The sequence below is a fragment of the Vidua macroura genome, chromosome 8, assembly GCF_024509145.1.
Source record: "Vidua macroura isolate BioBank_ID:100142 chromosome 8, ASM2450914v1, whole genome shotgun sequence".
In the NCBI taxonomy this organism is placed as follows: domain Eukaryota; kingdom Metazoa; phylum Chordata; class Aves; order Passeriformes; family Viduidae; genus Vidua; species Vidua macroura.
Window position 1 is genome coordinate 21,651,592 of NC_071578.1, and position 18,679 is coordinate 21,670,270.

General features: G+C 39.4%; 1 protein-coding gene across 1 annotated transcript; it reads left to right on the top strand.

The window, feature by feature from the left end:
• The first annotated feature begins 2,856 nt into the window (after positions 1–2,856).
• SAMD8 (sterile alpha motif domain containing 8) lies at positions 2,857–18,232 on the top strand. Its single transcript, XM_053983558.1, has 7 exons — positions 2,857–2,921; positions 4,153–4,305; positions 10,489–11,095; positions 12,855–12,950; positions 13,574–13,691; positions 14,485–14,635; positions 15,553–18,232. The coding sequence occupies exons 3-7, from the start codon at positions 10,521–10,523 to the stop codon at positions 15,855–15,857; spliced, it is 1,245 nt and encodes a 414-aa protein (XP_053839533.1). The 5' UTR covers positions 2,857–2,921; positions 4,153–4,305; positions 10,489–10,520; the 3' UTR covers positions 15,858–18,232.
• The last annotated feature ends 447 nt before the right edge of the window (positions 18,233–18,679 follow it).

The following is an 18,679-nucleotide window of genomic DNA, read 5'->3' on the forward strand; positions in this document are numbered from 1 at the left end:
TGTTATTACACACTTTAAATACTTTTTTTCCTTGGCAATCCACAGTTGTTTTAAAAATATCTGTAGCATATAATTTGTCATAAATTCTTAAACTGACTTGTCAGCACTGGCACTGCCTGTCAAACTTACATCAATGCCTTCATGTCACATGGCATGAAGTGACATAACTCAAAGTGACTGAATGAGGTTTATTGGAAATTACTGTAAAATAAAGCACCAACTATTGCAATAATTCACCCTTTTAAAGAACATTAAATGTTAGCAAGGAGAAGCAGTTTTCAGTTTTGAAGTGCAACAACTAAGCAGCTATTACATATATAAGTATTGCAAGTTTTAAATTATGTTCTATTACTTTTCTGTGCAAGCTTATTTAGTAATTTTCAAAATATTTGCTAGATGATGAAACTAGACAGAGCAGGAAAATGCCATTAGCAGTGATAACTTGAGATAGAAACTGACCATCAAGCTTTTTTCCAGTGCTGATGGTCACAGAATCAGAGATTCATTAGGGTTGGAAGGGATCCCTGCAGATCATCCAGTCCAACCTCCCTGCAAAGGCAGGGTCACCTAGAGCAGGTGACACAGGAACCATTCAGGTGCATTTGGAATGTCTCCAGAGGAGACTCCATGCTCTCCCTGGGCAGCCTGTTCTAGTGCTCTTCCAACCTCCACATAAAGAAGCTCTTCCTCACGTTGAGGTGGAACTTCTTGTGGCTTTGCTTATGGCCAGTACTCCTTGTCCTGTCACTGGGCAAATTGGTTCTGCAAACCAGCCCAGCCGCCTCCACAGCCAGGCCCAGGCTGCTCTCCACTGTATATGTGTCTGTCTTTCTTCTTCACCTTTGCTCTGGATGCAGCTCTTGGCCAGGGGCTCCCTGCATGGAAATCTGTTGCTGGAATAACACACATTAGGACCTGTAAACTTCAGGGAGTCCTGGGTTAACATGCATGTCTAAATACAGCTCATTTTCCAAACCAGACTGAATTTTGAAGGTAATTTTTTAGGTGGATTGCTGGTTTTGCTACATCATAGGGAAACAGGGTTAGGAAACTTCTGCTTCCGTTTTTGTTTCCTTCCTGGAATCTGGTGAGCTGATAGACCCTAGTGCATGTTTATATGTAAAATAAAACAACAAAACCATATCACTCTGCACAAAGCAGCAGTTTCCTGGTACCTCCCATGAAAAGAATGAGATCCCAAATGATGAGTTAGCTTCAGGACACCTGCTTAAGGCTGTCACAGTGACCTATTCCATGATGAGACAGCTCTGTAGCCTGCAACAGTTGTTTTTGCAGCAATTTTTAATTTTAGTTTGTGCTTATTTTTACATTTTTGGTTTAAACCAGTTGTTCAGATAGAAGCAAATGCAGCCATGTATTGTAAATTGTACCGACTTGGCATAAGGAAGTGTGTAAAAAGTTATGATCAAGTGGCAATTGCTGAAGAAGAATTCATGAGTAGAGAATGCACATAATAGAGAAGCACAAAGTCTTGTTTAACTTAGTTGCCTTGCTCTCCTGTAATTTTGTTTTCCTTGTCAGATAAATGCTAGGGTTTTTTAAATATAAATATGTGGACCTGGAATAAGCAAAATTACTTCAATTTTCAACCAGCTTTATTAACTGATCCATTATAAACAGGAAGACAAGGTCCGTTTGATGTTTTTCAGATTTATATGTATGTGTTGTATGGTTTATCACTGACGAATTCAGATTCGTCAGTTTTTCATCTAGCGCCTTAAAGGCAAAGAAGGAAAACATTGTGAGGACTGAAATTGCACTTGATTCCTACATTATTTGCAGATGTTGCTAAACTGGCAAAAACGGCGGAACACACCCTCCAACTTCAGCAACTCATTTTGGGAAACTACAGATCATTTAGTGTAAAAAACAAAAGCGGGACAGAACAGACTGCATAGAGAGATAAGCATCTTTGAACCAGTATCAAGGCTTGTGGAAAGGAGCAGATGTTCTCACGCCTTCTGAGAGGTGTTCTTCACAGTTTCTCTTCTGAGTATCTGGTAGATAGTCCATTACAGTTGAGATAGTACAAGGATAGCATTGCTTGATGAGTTGACAACTTGACTTAGCTTTGAAGAATCTTGAAATGCAAATTTTCTGATCTCAAGGCCACTTTCTCTGAAAAGGCTGTGTCACTGACTTCATGGATACACTGGCACCTCCTTTTTATTTCAACTGAAGCTACAACTTAAGACTTGTTTCGGACCTCCTAGTAATTCCATCATTAACAAAACCAAATTCTGACTGTTCCTCAAACAGTTGCAAAGGGCTGGCAGCTACCCCAAACAGTTGGTATCCAAAATAAATTTATTTCTGGAGGAATTTGCTTCTAATTTGTCTGTCTCCTCCTATCCCCTCCATTTGTACTGTTTGTAGGCTATGGAGCTCCCGAAGTTACGGCGCCTTGCCGAAGCTTTCGTAAGTCATGTGTGCTGTTCACATCTGTGCTTTGGATCCCCGTGCGGAAATGACTGAGTGCCGTCGGCCAAGTGCTGACAGCCAGTGTCATTCTTTTTATACGCACATCAGTAAAGAACAATGGTGCAACTGAAATGTTTTGTAATGACTGCCTGATATGAGGCCTGACAGTACGAGAGTCCTGTAAGTTTCTTCTGCTATTCTGTCCTGGTATATGCTTTGAATGGAAGGATGGGAATACCCGCTAATCCACTGATTCCAAGCCTCTGGCACAGCTCAAAGCCCCTCCTGGCAGGGGCCCCGTCCTTCCACCCCGTCCCGCCCCTTCCGCCGCCGCCTGCCGGCGCTGCCGCCGCCGCTTCCGGACGGGGGATGGGGGGTGGCGGTGGCCGCCGCCGCCGAGGAGAGGCACGGGCAGGGCGCGGAGGAGCCGCTGCCGCAGCGCCCAGGGCCGGCGCGGCGGCACCGCCACTCGGCGGCAGGTGAGGCGGGGCGAGCTGCGGAGCCCTTCCCGGGAGGCCCGTACCGGGGACCCTTCCTCGCCGCGGGGCCGCCCCGCGGGTGGGAGCCCGCCGGGTCCCCGTCGCTGTCCCCGCTGCGGCGTGAACCCCCAGGGTGCGGGCGGGCCCCGCGGGTCTCGGGGCGAAAGGGCTGCCCCGCCGCAGAGGCTGTGCGGGAGGAGAACAGCTTCGCCTGCCGGGGGGAAGACGAGCCTCCCGTGCTGCGTGTCCGCGCTAAAATCCGCTCCGCCGTAATTGCTGCGCCCGGCGGCCCCGCACATCTCTGCCGAGCGTGAGCGCCCGGCCCGGGAGCCCCAGCTGCGCGCTGGGGCGATGTCGCCGGCGGTGTTCGGGCTGGAGGGGTCAGCCCTTGTCCCCGGCTGTGCCGCTTTCGGGCTCAACTTCGCCAGCCCCGTTAGGAGAGGCGTGTGAAGGCGTGGGACGGGTACCGAGCGGGGACGGGGCTGGCACTGGGGGTCGGGGCCTGCGGGCCCTGTGCGGTTTGTTGTGGGGCCTGGGGGCAGACGGGACCCGTGTGGTTTCCGATTCCCGCCTCAGCCTCCGCAGCAAACAGATCGTTCCTGGAAAAGATGCTTTGTGTCCCTTACAGTGAGATAACAAAACGGTTGTACCGGGTCGAAATAGATATTCTTATTACTTTTTTCAATAAAATTGGTATGTTTTCTGAGGACAAAATGTTCATTTTTGAGTAAAAATGCTGTTGAGTGTGTAGGATTTGATTATTAACAAGGCAGCATGGAACAGTGCAGTTATTGGTTTGCATGTGTGCTCTTCGAGTTTCAGGGTTAGATGGTCGGGTCTGCCTGTGGGGAGAGTGTTTGTGCAAGTTTAGGGCCTGAGCATAAGGAAGCTGAAGCTACTGGAACTGTTACCCACTCCGTCTCTTAAATCTATATTACTGATGAATTATGTGGCCTTATTCACTTAGTTATTGCTGATTGCTATTAAAAACCCCCCAACACTTCAAAAAGATAGGTTTTTCCAGCTCCCTAAGTTAATGGAAGAGGCAGTTGAGAGGTAGTGTTAGTGTTAACATTTGTAATAAGTTGAAGTGGTCTCATGGTTTTATATTTGAGGCTTCAGTTTGCAAAATTAATTTTATAAAAATTTTATATGTGCAACGCTCATTCTGTGTTGTGAGATGACTTGATGGCAAGATTTAACTTGGCTAATGTCTGCTCTGTCTCCACAGAGCTCCCTTGTGCAGCTGGACACGGTGTCTGTGCCACCTCCACAGAGCAGCTGATCATGCTGTGCTCTGGAGTGGCAAGAGCTCAGAACACATTTCCTGGCATTTAAGTGCCCCTCCTGTCTGGTAGGGAGTGCTTCTTGCTGGATATCAGAGGTAAGGAAATGGCTCTGTCTTTTTCTTCCTTTTGCTTTCTGTGATGTAGAAGAAAGGTAGAACTAACCTGTAGGATTAGTGTGATTTTTATACCAAGTGAATGAAATTTTGGGAAGTTTTGTAAGGTTTTGTTGTGTAGGTACTACTTCGATGTGAAGGAAATGTTCTGTAGATTTGTAAAGCACAAAATTTTAAATTATCTTGTTTGCTCTTCTATGTGATGTTCTTTTTGCTGACTGGTTGGGAGTTTATTTTATTAGGATACTATTAAAATACAGGTTGGCCTAGGGATTGTAATCTTTTGAGTTCTGTAGTATTGCTTTTCTTTGTACAGAGCTTGGTTTTGCAGCCTGCTTAGCTGGTTGAGGTCCACTAACCATATTACATTGTGTTTGTTTGATAATCACATACCTTTTAGAAGTTTTTTTCTTACTTACTGTAATGCATCTACAATGAGGAAGGCTATTAGATTTTCACTAGACCAGAAAGATCAGTTTGTAAATGGTTGTGGTGTGTAAGATGAAACACAGTTTCACTTCAGATATTGTTCTGGTATTCATTTGGATATGGAGAGTTTGTTCATGTCTTCTCCTATTTCCATTGTAAGATGAGGGTGTGGGAAGAAAAGGGTAGAAAGAAACTTGAGTTGTTACTCCTAAGTTGTATAGGGATAAAGAGCAGCCAACATTCTGTTACAGAAGTGATGGATACACTACTTGAAACCAGAAGAAAAATACTCAATACCTGATATTTAGCTTGTAAAATGTTCAAGAACTTAGTCAAATAGTAGTGAAATACTGTGAATGACATCCTAAGATAAGTGGTGGAGTACTTGATCAGTTGTTTAAAAATCACTTGTGTGTGCCTTGAATTATGGCAGTAGTATAAAAATCTGTTTTGTTAGCTGGTTGGTAGATTATGAGTTGAGCTGCTGCTCTTAGTGTTCACTTGAGTATAATACAACTTGTTTGGCTTAATGATGTGTAAGTCTCAGGGAGCAGTATGTATTCTGTTCGTTTTGATGCAGTATGTAACTGTACTTGGTGGTTCTTAAGACAAACGTGTTTAACTTTCAGGACTTTCTGTAGTAGCTGCTGTCACTTGTATGGAGGTGTCTCAAAAGAAAACTCTGCTAAGAATATAGAGCTAATATTTGATCCACAAGCTGCACTGCAATAAATAATTCTCAAAAAGCTCATCTTTCTTGATGGCTTAAAACCTAAGACTAAGCTAGTGTTACTTTGAGATTTCTTACATTACCTTCATGCATAACACTAAGACCTTTGAGTACAGTTAAGGTACTGCTGATCATCTCACTTATGATACCAAAGTCACTAATTAAAACTCAATGCAAGTTTTACAGCAATATTTATGCATTTGAAATTATTGTATTCTTGTTTCAGGAAAATACCATTTTTTGTCTCATGGTGGACATTGTGCTGTGTTTGATTAATTTTAGATGTAGTATGGTAGCCATTGTATTTAAAAACTCTTGAAAAATCATGTATTGTTTTTGCATGTGTTCTTTTTGTCCTTCTGCTTACAAGATACCTACCGTATTAAGTGTATCTGGTGGCATTTAGAAAGTAAGGACTAAGCCACTGTATGCTATATGGCAGTGAAATCTTGGGTGCTATTTGCTTTAAATAAGCACTGAAGAATTTAGAGTTTCCAGGAAGACCAGGTGACAAGCTTCTCATATAAGTCAGAGTCAGCAGAGTAGCTGAGCCTTGTGCTGCATAACAAGGCAGTGCTGTGTGTTATTTTTCCAGCACAGCATTGCTAAGTTGGTGTGTGACAGTAGCCTTATTATTGCGGGCTGGCTCAGCACACGTTTTTGTGTAGCTTTTTTGTGCTGGGGAACCAAGGCCAGCAACATGGGCCTTGTCCACATGGACAAAGTAGCAGCCTTTAGAGGGAACAACCTCTCCCCTGAGGTGTGCGATGTGCTCCTAAGCCAACAGACCCAGCAGAGGGGGGGCCGAGTTGGTATGGCCTGTATTCAAACTGCAGCTTGAAACCTTCACGCAGAAATGTAGGTTAAATCACTTGAGATCTGGTAGTTCTTCAGCATCCTTCCTAAAATTCCTCTCCAGGATGGTTGGAATTGAATCTAGGGGGGAAAAAATCAAGGGGTGAGGCTCTCCCAGGTACCTGAGGGCAGGTGGTAAAGCAATAATGGTGCTAGTAGAGATTTTGCATGTGTGTCTAGAATAAACAAAGCCAGTCAGCACTCTAACTGCTGCAGACCTAACTAGGGTGTTTAACCCTTCAGCTATGACTCTGCTCTAATCAAGTTTGTAGCCTAATTTTACTGTGATATTAATACTACTTTTTCTTGGCTAGAGTAGTGATAAGCAGATTCAACTTTCCACATTTTTACCTCTATACAGACTCAAAGTCTGTAAGCTAGGAAAGTTAGGGAATTAATGGTTGACTGGCAGTGATTCAGTAGATGGGAACATGATAGAATCATGTACAATCATGTTGAGGAAGGTTAATTTTCTCTATAGATACATCCAGGAAATTTTGCTGTCAGATAGGGTATAGTCAGCCTCTCAGAGGCATCTTATTTCTTAAGATGCCACAGCCAAATTGTAGGAATGTTTATGGCTCACAAAGTAATGTTTTTCTTTTAAAAAAGGAAATATTTACAGGTGTGCAGTTCTTACTCATTTGTGTTCATGCTGTTAATTGAAAGACTGGTGCAAGAAAATGGGACACACAATACATACTGTTGACAAGCTTGCTAAGTGTTAAGTCACAGTACCAGGAAAATAATCAACTAACTAGCTACAGACATTGCTGATGTCAGGTGAAAAGTATATTTTACCCTCTGATGCTCAAGTCTGTGCTTGCTTTGTGTTACTTATATGTGTTATTCATCATTAAATAATGTTACCCATTATTTGGTTTAGTGATAAAACTAGTAATATGGAAGGCAAAGTAGTTACCAGAGCTGTTTCCTTTCAGAAGATAGGTTCAGTTATCTAGGGGACTTGGCCTCTGCTGCGTTATTCTTACATAGCAGTCTAGTGGTGTAAAAGTTATGCAGCATTCTTTGGCTTCAGAAAGGAACAGGGATCTGTACTGTATTCCAGGTGTTACGATTATTAGGGAAAGTGCCTTTTACTCTTTAAACCACAGAAGTGTCACCAGTTGAGTAGTCTGAAAGGGAAGGCAGTTTCAGGCTTTAAGAAGTTGCTTTGTCATTGAAAAATGAATTTAACTGTTGCTGTTGAGACGAAATTAGCTACCTGCTCTGTGTAATGTTTTAAATTTGTGTTTTTGTGGTCATTTCCTTGTCTTTTCCAGTTGGTTAAGTGTCTTCTTGTTGGCAGCATTTGAAAACAGAGCAGGTCCTATCAGTTACATCTTGAGGTTAATGTAGACTTTCTCCCAGGTCCAGCCCACAGTGACCTTTGATAGGTGTGCTCATTCAGTGTTGTTAGGTTACCTTTATTGCACCTTTGGTAAGGGTTGATTTTTATTCCAGCAATGCCAGATGAAGGAAGACTAGGCTGCTGTTAGGCTGCTTGACTTGTAACACATGAATAGTATTCTCTTAGGTTAGGACAGTTTCCTGCCTTTGTCCTCAGAAGTTGCTTTGATTAGAAGACAGTATCAGTAAGTTGAGTGTATTTGTGGTGAGTTTATATTCACTGCTTTTAGAAAACCCATGATGATCACTATGTTATAAAACTCACTGTGATTAACAGCTTTTTCAGTATTTAATCTGTATTTCTGAGTAAAGAAAGCTGGAAGTTCAGATAGGCAACTCAAGTTTGTTTATTTTTACTGGATGTTTTGGATTAGTATAAGAACAATGTTGATAATACACTCATGTTTTAGATGTTGCTCAGTGGTGCTGACCCTAAGTCAAGAAGTTTTTGGTTTCCCCTGCTCTGCCAGCGAGGAGGGGCAGAAGAAGCTGGTAGAGACACAGCCAGGACAGCTGACCTGAACCAGGCCAAAGGAGCATTCCATACTATGGAATGCCCTGCTTGGTATATAAATGGAGGGGGCAGGTTGGCCCAGAGGGCCTGACCACTGCTGGGCAACTGGCTGGACAAAGGTCAGCAGGTGCTGAGCAGTTCTAATGTGTATCACTTGTCTTTCTTGGGTGGTGTTCTTCTCTCTTTTTGTTATTTCCACTGTTATTATTACTGTATTTTCCTTTATTACCATTATTAAACTGTTCCTATCTCAACCCCTTGGGTTTACCTTTTTACAGTTCTCCCCTCCATCCCACGGCAGGGGGAGTGGGCCGGGATATTTAATTGAATTAAATGTCATAATTTATTTCATTAGCCATGTAACCAAAATAATTATTACAGTTATTTTTGAGCTACATTTTCAAAAATAGTAAGATAACATAAAAATGAGAAAATACCCTTTTATATGGAGAAGGAAGCATATAGCATATGCAAATATTCTAGTAGTTTTTTGGGGGGTTTTTTTGGCAACTATTTAAATCAAGGTATTAAAGCTTATATACTTATTGACTGTGTATGATGTATTGAGAAATTTTAGCAATGAATTAAGTACATGTTGTTAATATACAATCAAATCCTGAGAGAATATCTTCAGAAGTATCATGCCCTTAATTATTTTAGAAGGGTAAGTGTGATTTGTGTGCTCATTTTTCTTCTAAAATATTACTTTTGCACTGCTGGGAAATCTCATTTGGCAAATTGAATTTTCTTTGATACAGTATAAAATAGTTTGTGGTTCTGTTAGATGAAAGCCAGAAGAAAAAGTTGCATCCAGTAATTATATTAAGAGCACAATAGGTACTGTATGTCCTTAAAAAAAGAAGTGAGAAGGAAAGATGTTCTGTTTTTGGAAGAGCTGTACCCCTGAAAAAGATGGAGAACTGTGCTGAATATTCATGATGGGTTTGAGTACCAGTTTACTATAGACAGAAGCTAAATAATAGATTAAATACACTGTTTCTTTGCTTTCATTCTGAAAGCCTTGAATGATGTATGTGGCAGTAGTGTATTGTAGTGCCTTATATTTTCTGAGATTTGGTTGGCATGATTGAAGCATTTTAGTTAATTAGACTGTTTTTTTGAGTACAAAAGAGCTGTAAAATTGTAGCTGTTTCTTAGATGGTAGCTGTACATGAGCCACCAAATATAAATTATGCACAAATCCATTCTCTGCTACTGTGGGTCTTCAATATTGCATAAATGTTTTAGTACTTTTACTTCACTGGTAGCCTTTCAGAGTTCTGTCGTGTTCCACGTAATGTCCTGTGGTTAACTTTTTCCTGGTGGTTGTTCTGGTGACTTGTCACCACCATGTGACAAAAATGTTGCTGAGCTGTCTCGCCTTCTTTCAGGCAATATTCTAGAGTCAGGAACTCAATTATTGAGAAATCTGTATGAAGAGAATACATCTCTTCTGGTTTTGGTGTGTTACTATGCTATCTACTACCACATCAATTTCGAAAATGCTCTGAAGCTTAAACCAGTGCTTCATTTCTAGTAATGTTATTTTTGGAAGCTGAGTATTTTAAAGGATTCACAATTCAGTAAGTATCTATCTTAATTACTGGGATCAAACAAAGAAATAGGATGGTTGTACCATCATCATACAACTAAGATACTTCAGCTCAATACTATTGCAGATATCCAGGCTTAGGTTTACTTGGAATGAGTGGGGGAATGTCATGTCATCAGAGCTTCAGTATGTATTTTAAAACAGTGGGATATATTAGGCTATTGAAATGTATTATTTCAGATTTAATTTAGTTTTGTGTGTTTGCTGGCTATACTTCCTTGTGTAGTTGATGAACTGCAAACAGTGGAAAAGTCTAATGATTAAGCTGGTATTTAAAGAGTAGTATTTGATTTTCATTGCCTAATGTAATTAACAAAGCAGGATTTCTTTATTTATTTATTTACAACAAAATTAGAACACTATACTGAATACATCTAGGAAATATTCTGCTTCTTGGAAACTTTAGATTTCTATTTAGGAGCAAATGTGATAATTTAGTTTTTCTTGAATTAAAAAAAAAAAAAATTATATTACTTACCTTAGAAATTAGATCTGGTTTTTAGCTGTCTCTTATGTAAAATGTCTTGGGCTAATTAAGCATCTGAAATTGTGCAACAGACACTGGCATGTCAGTGATCTGTGTTAAACACTGTGGTGTTGTCTCTCTCTATGCAGCAGGTCAGTGTATTGGCGGATAAAGGGGCAGGATGGCGGGCAATAACCACCTTTGCATTCGGCGGTGGACTACCAAGAACGTGGCCAAGTGGCTGAAGGAAGAAGGCTTCTGTGAATACGTGGATCTTTTGTGCAACAGACACAGGCTAGATGGAATTACCCTGCTGACGCTTACTGAGTATGACTTGCGATCCCCTCCTCTGGAAATCAAAATCTTGGGGGATATCAAGAGGCTGATGTTGTCCATACGCAAACTGCAGAAGCAGCATATCGACGTCCTGGAAGAGCTGGGTTACACCAGTGATGGTCATGCTGGCACCGTGTGCCCAGCTGGTTCACTACAGGGGGCAGATTGGTTTTGTAATGGTGAAGTACCTCGGGACTATGATGGACCAATTACTGACTTGAATGGTGATCAGTATCAATATGCAAATGGGAAAAACAAACATGCCACACGAAGACTGGACCCAGAGTACTGGAAGACAGTTCTAAGTTGTGTGTATGTCTTCATAGTGTTTGGCTTTACATCATTTGTCATGGTGATAGTACACGAGCGAGTGCCTGACATGCAAACATATCCACCTCTGCCAGACATATTTCTAGATAGGTAAGAAATTTTCTTTCTAAACAAAATAGTAATGTGATGGTTAAAATATAGGCTGTCTTTTTTCTATTTTTGAAGTTTCATATGCTCTAGAAGAAAGTTTTGTGTGCTCTAGAAGATGCCTCTGCAAAATAGTAATAAAAGTCTAGTAAGTCCTTCTGCTAAGATGGAAATGGATGGATCAATTAGATGCAGAGATTTGGTTTTAGGGGAAAATAAATTGAGCTGTTGTTCTACCTAGTTTATATTTAGTTTTACATCTTAAACTAATTTCAACACAATAATTACTTTGTCCATCCTTGCATTCTGGTAAAAAATGTGATGGTCAGCTGGCACAGAAATGCAGCCATATGCATTTTCTGCAATCCGGTTTCTGCCATGAAGCTTAACATATCTTGATATAAAAAAAAAAACTTTGGATGAAGGAATATTTTGGTCTGTGAGTGAGCAAGGAAATTGAAAGGGAACAGCATTGCTACTGTATTTTTACTGTCTTCCCACTGTCAGCTTGTTGAAGATGGTCTAGGGAAACTCTGAAGTTGAATGAAAAGACCAGCATCTCTTTTAACAGGTTATTAAACCACTGTTGTGACTTATGCAGTACTTGTTCATTTTTTTAAAGAAACTATTTCACTTCAGGCAAAGAAGAGACACAATGGCAAAGGTCAAGTTCTAGTCATTGACAACCAGTTTAATAGAGGATAAATGTTCCCTTTAAGAAAGAGCACTTGTACCATGGAGAACTTAACTGCCTAGAGAGTTTTAAAAGATGAGCTAAACTGTTAAAAAGTTCAGCCTTTGTGATCTTCCTGTTCCTGCCAGTAATTTCCATTTTCATTAATGGTTTCCAAGAAGTCAGTAAGACTCTAATCGTTTGAGTAAGTGTGCAGAATCCTCCATAAATTTATAGATAACTCCTCAAGGACAGACCACATCCAGCAGAGTGGAAGAGGGGAGAAAGAAAAGGAGATGTGGCATTACTGGATTTTGTTCCCAGGGTGCTCCCATGGTGTTCAGTGTGCAGGAGGATGGGGGAGGCCAGAAAGCACCAGCTTACGGAACAATGACAGGGGATTACTACAAAGCTCATATTTGAGTGGTGCTTTGCTACCCCTTTGTATCAGGGGGAGCAAAAAACTGCGAGGAGCAGCCTCTCTTGAAATCTGTTGATCTGTATTTTGGTGGGAAATTGTTACTGGTGCCTTAGGAGTGCAGGAAGGTCTTAGATCTTTTGACAGGGAAGGCTGAAATGTTTTCATGTAGTGATTATCACTGAAGTTTTGAAAACAATTTTTATTTTCCCTGATATTTTTCTGTGCAGTTCTGCTTCATTACAAGTGTTTAATGTTTTTGGCCTTGCAGCATTTAATTCATTGCATTGACATGGCATTCTTGCATGCATAAGCAGCATAATTGACACAATGCAAGTTTTTGTCAGAATGAAAAAGGTTTTTGTGAAACAATAGTGGAGGAACACATCCTGTTAGTAAGTCACATGTAAAGCATACTAGAGATTTTCCCTTAGTGAATTGTATGTAAACTGGAAGCACATTATTAGGAAGGAGATAACACAACTGAATATATTTCAAGTTCTATTTCATTCAGCCTAACAAAAGTATTTTTGGCTGTAGTTTATACTGTTGTCAGATGAATGCAAATTAATTCTGAGGTTAGAACCTCACATGCCCTTATTTTCAGTACCAAGACTAAGAAAAAAATTAAGCTTTTGTATTAACTTTCTTGCTTTGTCTTTTTTTTTTAGCGTCCCTAGGATACCATGGGCTTTTGCTATGACTGAAGTATGTGGTGTAATTCTTTGCTACATTTGGCTCTTGGTTCTTCTGCTTCACAAACACAGGTAGATTTTATAGAGGTTCCATTTTGTAAGAATCTTGTCAACTACTAGTATGTCTCTGTTAAAACTGAGTAGGGAGGATTTAATCAAGAATGACAGCTTGTGAATCTTTCAAAGGAGTAATCTGAATTTACTTTTCTACTATATTTATAAATAATTACCTTCAGAACATAGGTATTTCAGAGAGTTGTCAGTATATACACTCATGCTATAACTGTTTTGTATATAAGAAAGTGCTACAAGAATGAATTGCCACAGGATATCTGAGCCAGCCTGGCAGTTCACAGAGGGATAGAAAATGCATTTGTCTGCATGCATATTTTAAGTTAAAATTTCATTGGTTCATTGATTTTTATCAGTTTGCCAACAGAAGGTATGAGTGCCAAAGCTAGCACAAGAGTAGCTGCAGAGGTGGAGCTGTACCTTTTGGTGACAATAAGCTTGCTACAATGTCTCACCCTGTCATGTGGAACCTTATTTTTACAGTACTACTTAATTGAAAAAAAAAAAAAAATTGTCATGTAACTTGCAGTGATCAAGACAGGACTTAATGGGATTAAGTTGGGGTGAGGTGGAATGTTTTTATCATAACTTCCCTGATCTCAGTTGCTGTGTGCTCTTCCCAGATCTATACTGCTGCGCCGGCTGTGCAGCCTCATGGGGACAGTATTTCTATTACGCTGCATTACAATGTTTGTCACCTCACTCTCAGTGCCTGGACAGCACTTGCAGTGTACTGGAAAGGTAAAAACTTCAAGTGATTTAAATTATTTTTCCTGTTTCCTTTTGTAAAATACTTAAAATGTGATTAAGATTGTTGCAACCATAGTGTTAGACTGTTTTTTAAGAGCGTCATGTTTCTCTCCTGTTTCTTGTCCTTGCATTAATTACCATAGGCAGGCAAACATCCCTAGGGGTCTTAGAAGCACTTGCCACTCTGGAGAGTATATGGTTATTTGGGGAAGGGTGTTCAGAATGCTTCACACTGTAAAACATTCAAAGAGGTGTGTGCACTTAAGCTACTAACATCATGAAGAAAGACTGAAAGAGAAGTAATTGCTTCTTTCTTTTGTTGGTTGCATGGTTTTGAAAAAAAACCCCAACAAACTATTATTATTTCAACCCTTCTCATAAGGGATATTCTTAGAACATGGGATTTTATGGTTTCATCCTAACTTTTAGTTAGGAGAGGTTTGAGCTGAACAAATGGAAAGCTTGATAATGATACACATTCAAAAAAAGGTGGCAGGCTCTCTGGGTAAATCACTTGGAACAAAATACTTGCTCTAAATTCCAGTATCCATAAGATGTATGATGAATACAATTAGTAATTGTAGTTACTAATGTGACTCACTGCCACAGTGAAATCCAAAGATGTGCTAACTTGCATGCACATGTTATATTTTATTATTAAAATAAAAGACATAACATGATAAATGGTATTAAACAAACATAGTGCAGTAGAGCTAACTTTAGGGAGATACTGTTTGGGCAGTGGAGTTGGAACTTACTAAAAGCTAATATCACTGTTTTTCAGTTGTATGGCAATGTTTGGGCAAAACTCCAGCGGGCATTTGCAATATGGAGTGGCTTTGGAATGACTCTGACTGGAGTGCATACATGTGGAGATTATATGTTCAGTGGTCACACTGTTGTCCTGACCATGCTCAACTTCTTTGTCACAGAATGTGAGTACAGAGTGTCAATACTCAAATGTCCTTAAGAGTATGTACAGAGGTGTGAGAGTGTAAACATTTGAATGTCCTTAAGTATTAAGAATATCTGCTCCTTGACCTCCTCAAAAAGTTCAAAGTGTAACATTTAAGCAAACAAATACAAATTCAGATCGCTGTGCTCTTTCTCAGGTTTGTGACAGTCAAGTCACAACGGGGAAAGGAGCACCACTTTGCTGGGGGTATTCATGGGGGGATGAATAAGGCACTTTTCAATGAACATGTGAGCCAAGAAATTAGAAAATAATTAGAATTCCTGGCTTGCTACTGGGAGAATACTTGGGAAGATACTTAGGATTGTCTGTTACTATTCCTTTCCCTAGGTATCTGCCACTGACTCCTGTCAGCCAAAATATCTGGCGAGGTTTCTATGCATTTAGTATAATCCATAAAGCCAAACACCAAACCCCATAGCAAGTGAGAATATATGAAACAGCAGTACCTTTCTGTAAACACCAACAGTGATTTGATCCATGTTATAGCAAGCAAGATAATTAGTTTGAGTTCAACTATGATGTAATGACTGCAATCACAGTAATGTAGCTTTCATTGCATCTTCCTCCTTGTAACATAGGAAAGACATGATGTTCATTAAAAGAAGTTGGTTGAACAAAGAATTCTGATTTGCAGGGTGCTAAACCATTTAAGGATGCTCTTGTTAATCCAGAAATGCATTTGTAAATGAAGTCATGACGTAGACATATATAACTTGTGTGGTGCTTTTGTTGGATTTATTGGACCTGTGTACAAAATTTTTGAATGAAGAAAGTAACTTCATCTCATTTTTGGATGAAAAATCTGTATAAAAGCTTGGAATGTCTAGGCCTGCATTTTGAGACAGTCAAGGTTAATCACTTCCTGTTTTCTCCCAGATACACCAAGGAGCTGGAACTTCTTGCACACCTTGTCCTGGGTCCTGAATCTATTTGGAATCTTCTTCATTTTGGCTGCACATGAACATTATTCTATAGATGTCTTCATTGCCTTTTACATCACAACAAGGCTCTTTTTGTATTACCATACATTGGCTAATACTAGAGCATATCATCAGAGTAGGAGGGCAAGGATATGGTTTCCAATGTTTTCTTTTTTTGAATGCAATGTTAATGGTACTGTTCCCAATGAGTATTGCTGGCCCTTTTCAAAACCTACTATATTAAAAAGATTAATTGGTTGAAGACTATGTGGGTCAGTTCAGATTTTTATGAAGCATTATGGCTAAGATCCTACAAGGCTAGCTACAAGAGGGAAGTCAAGTAACATTTTTCACTCCATGATCTCCTCCTTGCCTGGTTTCTTGGATTCTTAGCCATAAAATGGGGTTTCCATACTTTACAGGGATGTGTTTTGTTTTCTCCTTGTGAGAACAGAAAACAATGCAGGGATGGGTAAAGGCTATCAGTGGAGCACAAATATAAACCAGAATACTGTTACTCTTGGTAAGGTTCTGTGTGAATGTTTATGGAACATTAACCTGAAATATGTATTGAATATAGTACACCCTTTACAGGTCCAGATAATCTTTGTTGCCTGAGTGCCAGCCTTTACATATACTGACAAAAAAATTTAAACTTTATAAAGCCTTTCTTTGAAAGCAGTCATAAATGTAATTTTTAAAACAAACTGTGTATATTTAAAGATTGAGGAGGTCTGTGTCATAATGAAGAAAACAATATAGTTCCATGCTGAGAGGGTCTCTTAACTGTTAAATTACAAGTCTTGACAGTATAAATGGTCTGCATACAGTGGTCTGCCAAAAATGAAGGTCGGCCTTGTGGCTGTGCAGTGATGATATTTTTTTTAATGAGAACTTATTTAGTCTAGTCTATCAGTTGTCTGTATGGTTGTTCTAGCACTTGAAAGTTTTCCCTTTTGTGTTTAAATGAGTTACAGTAAGTGGAACATCCACTGAAAGTAAACTTAGCTTTAGTGAGTTTAAAGCCACAAAGTAACTTTTGTGTGGTCTTAATTGCTTTATACCCAAACTCATGCATGCTTTTCAGGAGCAGTTCTTTAATGTTGGAAAAACAGAACAGTTATCTTTGTGTATCTTACTGCCCTGTAAATGGATGGGAAAAATGCATGTAGTAACTCTTTCAGGAATAGTAATAATAGTGAGTATTGGCAATAGTGCTCATGTTGATGTATGTTTTAGCACTCTGGTGTCAACAATATGGTGAATTTCTCTGGATATATATATGCACAGTATATTTGGTTATATATATATAAACACACAGTATATGTTTTTCTAACAACTGTGAAAAGAGGCTAGTTCTTAATTTAAGTTGCTCATTTACTACCCTGAAAGATACCATAAACAGTTGAGTTTTGCTTGTTGAAAAAAACCAAACCACAACCCACATCAAAGCATCCCCCAAAAGCTCCAGCCAACACTCTCAGTCCATAATGCATGAGCAGGGTCACACAAGGGTTGGTGATCTCTCAGGCAGTGGATTGTAAGGGGACAATACTCATGTTGTCTGTAGAGCCTTGAAATTAGATTTGTGCCAAATGAAAACTGATAAGTACAAGGTACAAAATCATAAAATGGCATAGACCTTTTAATTTGATTATTGCAACTTCAGATGTGCAAGTGTAGAGTAAGTCACCTTTAGAAAGTTACACAAATAATTCCCAGCATGGTACAAGCTGACTTAATGGGCACTATGTACTTGTGTGTGCTTAGAAATGAATCCACTAGGAATTTGCAAGGTTTTGTGTTTGGGGGCTTGTAACCTACTGTGGGCTACTCCTTGCTGTATTGTATTCCTTTTATAAACCTCGATTGTACTAACTTGACTACCTTACACTCTTCGTACTATATTACTTTTGTAACTTAATTTAGCTCCTATTCCACAGAAGAATTATGCATCTTGGAGTATCTCTGCCAACTGTAATGAGCACATGTACACTGTACTATTACAGAGATTTTTATATTTGTAACATTCCAATTTTTTATCATAATTGCAGGTTTAATACTATATTGTTCAATCTACCATAGCCTGATGGCTTTTGCCATCCAAATTGGGGGAATATGCTTACACTTAAAAAAAAAAAGGAGAAAATATTCTGAAAGATTTAAAGACTTGCCATTTGCTGCTCTTAACTTTCTGATTTCAGAAAGGCAATTTGAACATTCCTCTTGAGACTTTATAATGAAAGAGCTCTATTTGTTAACTTGTATTTGCCTTTGCAATGCACACAGTTATGAATGCTGTTTTTCTAAACTCTAGGAAACATCTGTTCTCAGGACGTTCAGGATTGTAATCTGAGTTATATGGAGAGGTATGCAATTAAACTTGCAAAGCTGTTGATTGTGAAAATAACCATTTGAGTAGTAACTGGCATAACTGCATCTAAACTGAAATACTATTCTGCAATTAGACATGCAGGAGAATTTTCAAGTACAGCCCAGTGTAACAATGTTTACAGAAAGTAAAGCTATAATTTCAGTATTTTTTTTTGTAGTGAAGTTCATATACATTGAAAGATAAGGATTCTTTGTTCTAATTTAATTTTCAAATTCCATTAAGTAAATTGCGTTTTAAATCAGCCTTGTCTATCATTGTTTTCTAAAAGAACCTTGTTCTTTTGTGCTGTTTCCCTTGATGCTAGATACCTAAGTCCAGGATAAGTAATATAAAATGGTTGGTTTTGTTGGCATTGGAGTGGATTGAAACATTGTCAGGGTAATTGTTGTCTGCTGTTTTGGAAGTTCATTGTGTCTGTCTGTAAACATGCAAGAGGAAAGCTTGAAGTAGATAGAAGACCAAAAAATAATGATCTTGCTTGCAAGAGAGCACAGGTCAGTCTGTAAAGTTGGGAATGTAAGCTTTATTATTAATTAGATGGAAACAAGTTGCAGGTAACTGATAGGCTTAACATTTTGTGCCTCCTTTTGAGTCAGTGTTTTAAAAGCATTTTGCTGCTTCTGTTGCTGACAAGCACTTTTAAGTAAAGGCAGCAGAGCACCTTGGGCCTTGGATTTAATGCTTAGTA

Coding starts and splice junctions, on each gene's coding strand:
- SAMD8 (XM_053983558.1), top strand. CDS start 10,521: ATGGCGGGCAATAACCACCTTTGCATTCGGCGGTGGACTACCAAGAAC. Junction 11,096..12,854: donor CCAGACATATTTCTAGATAG/GTAAGAAATTTT, acceptor TTTTTTTTTTAG/CGTCCCTAGGATACCATGGG. Junction 12,951..13,573: donor CTTCTGCTTCACAAACACAG/GTAGATTTTATA, acceptor TGCTCTTCCCAG/ATCTATACTGCTGCGCCGGC.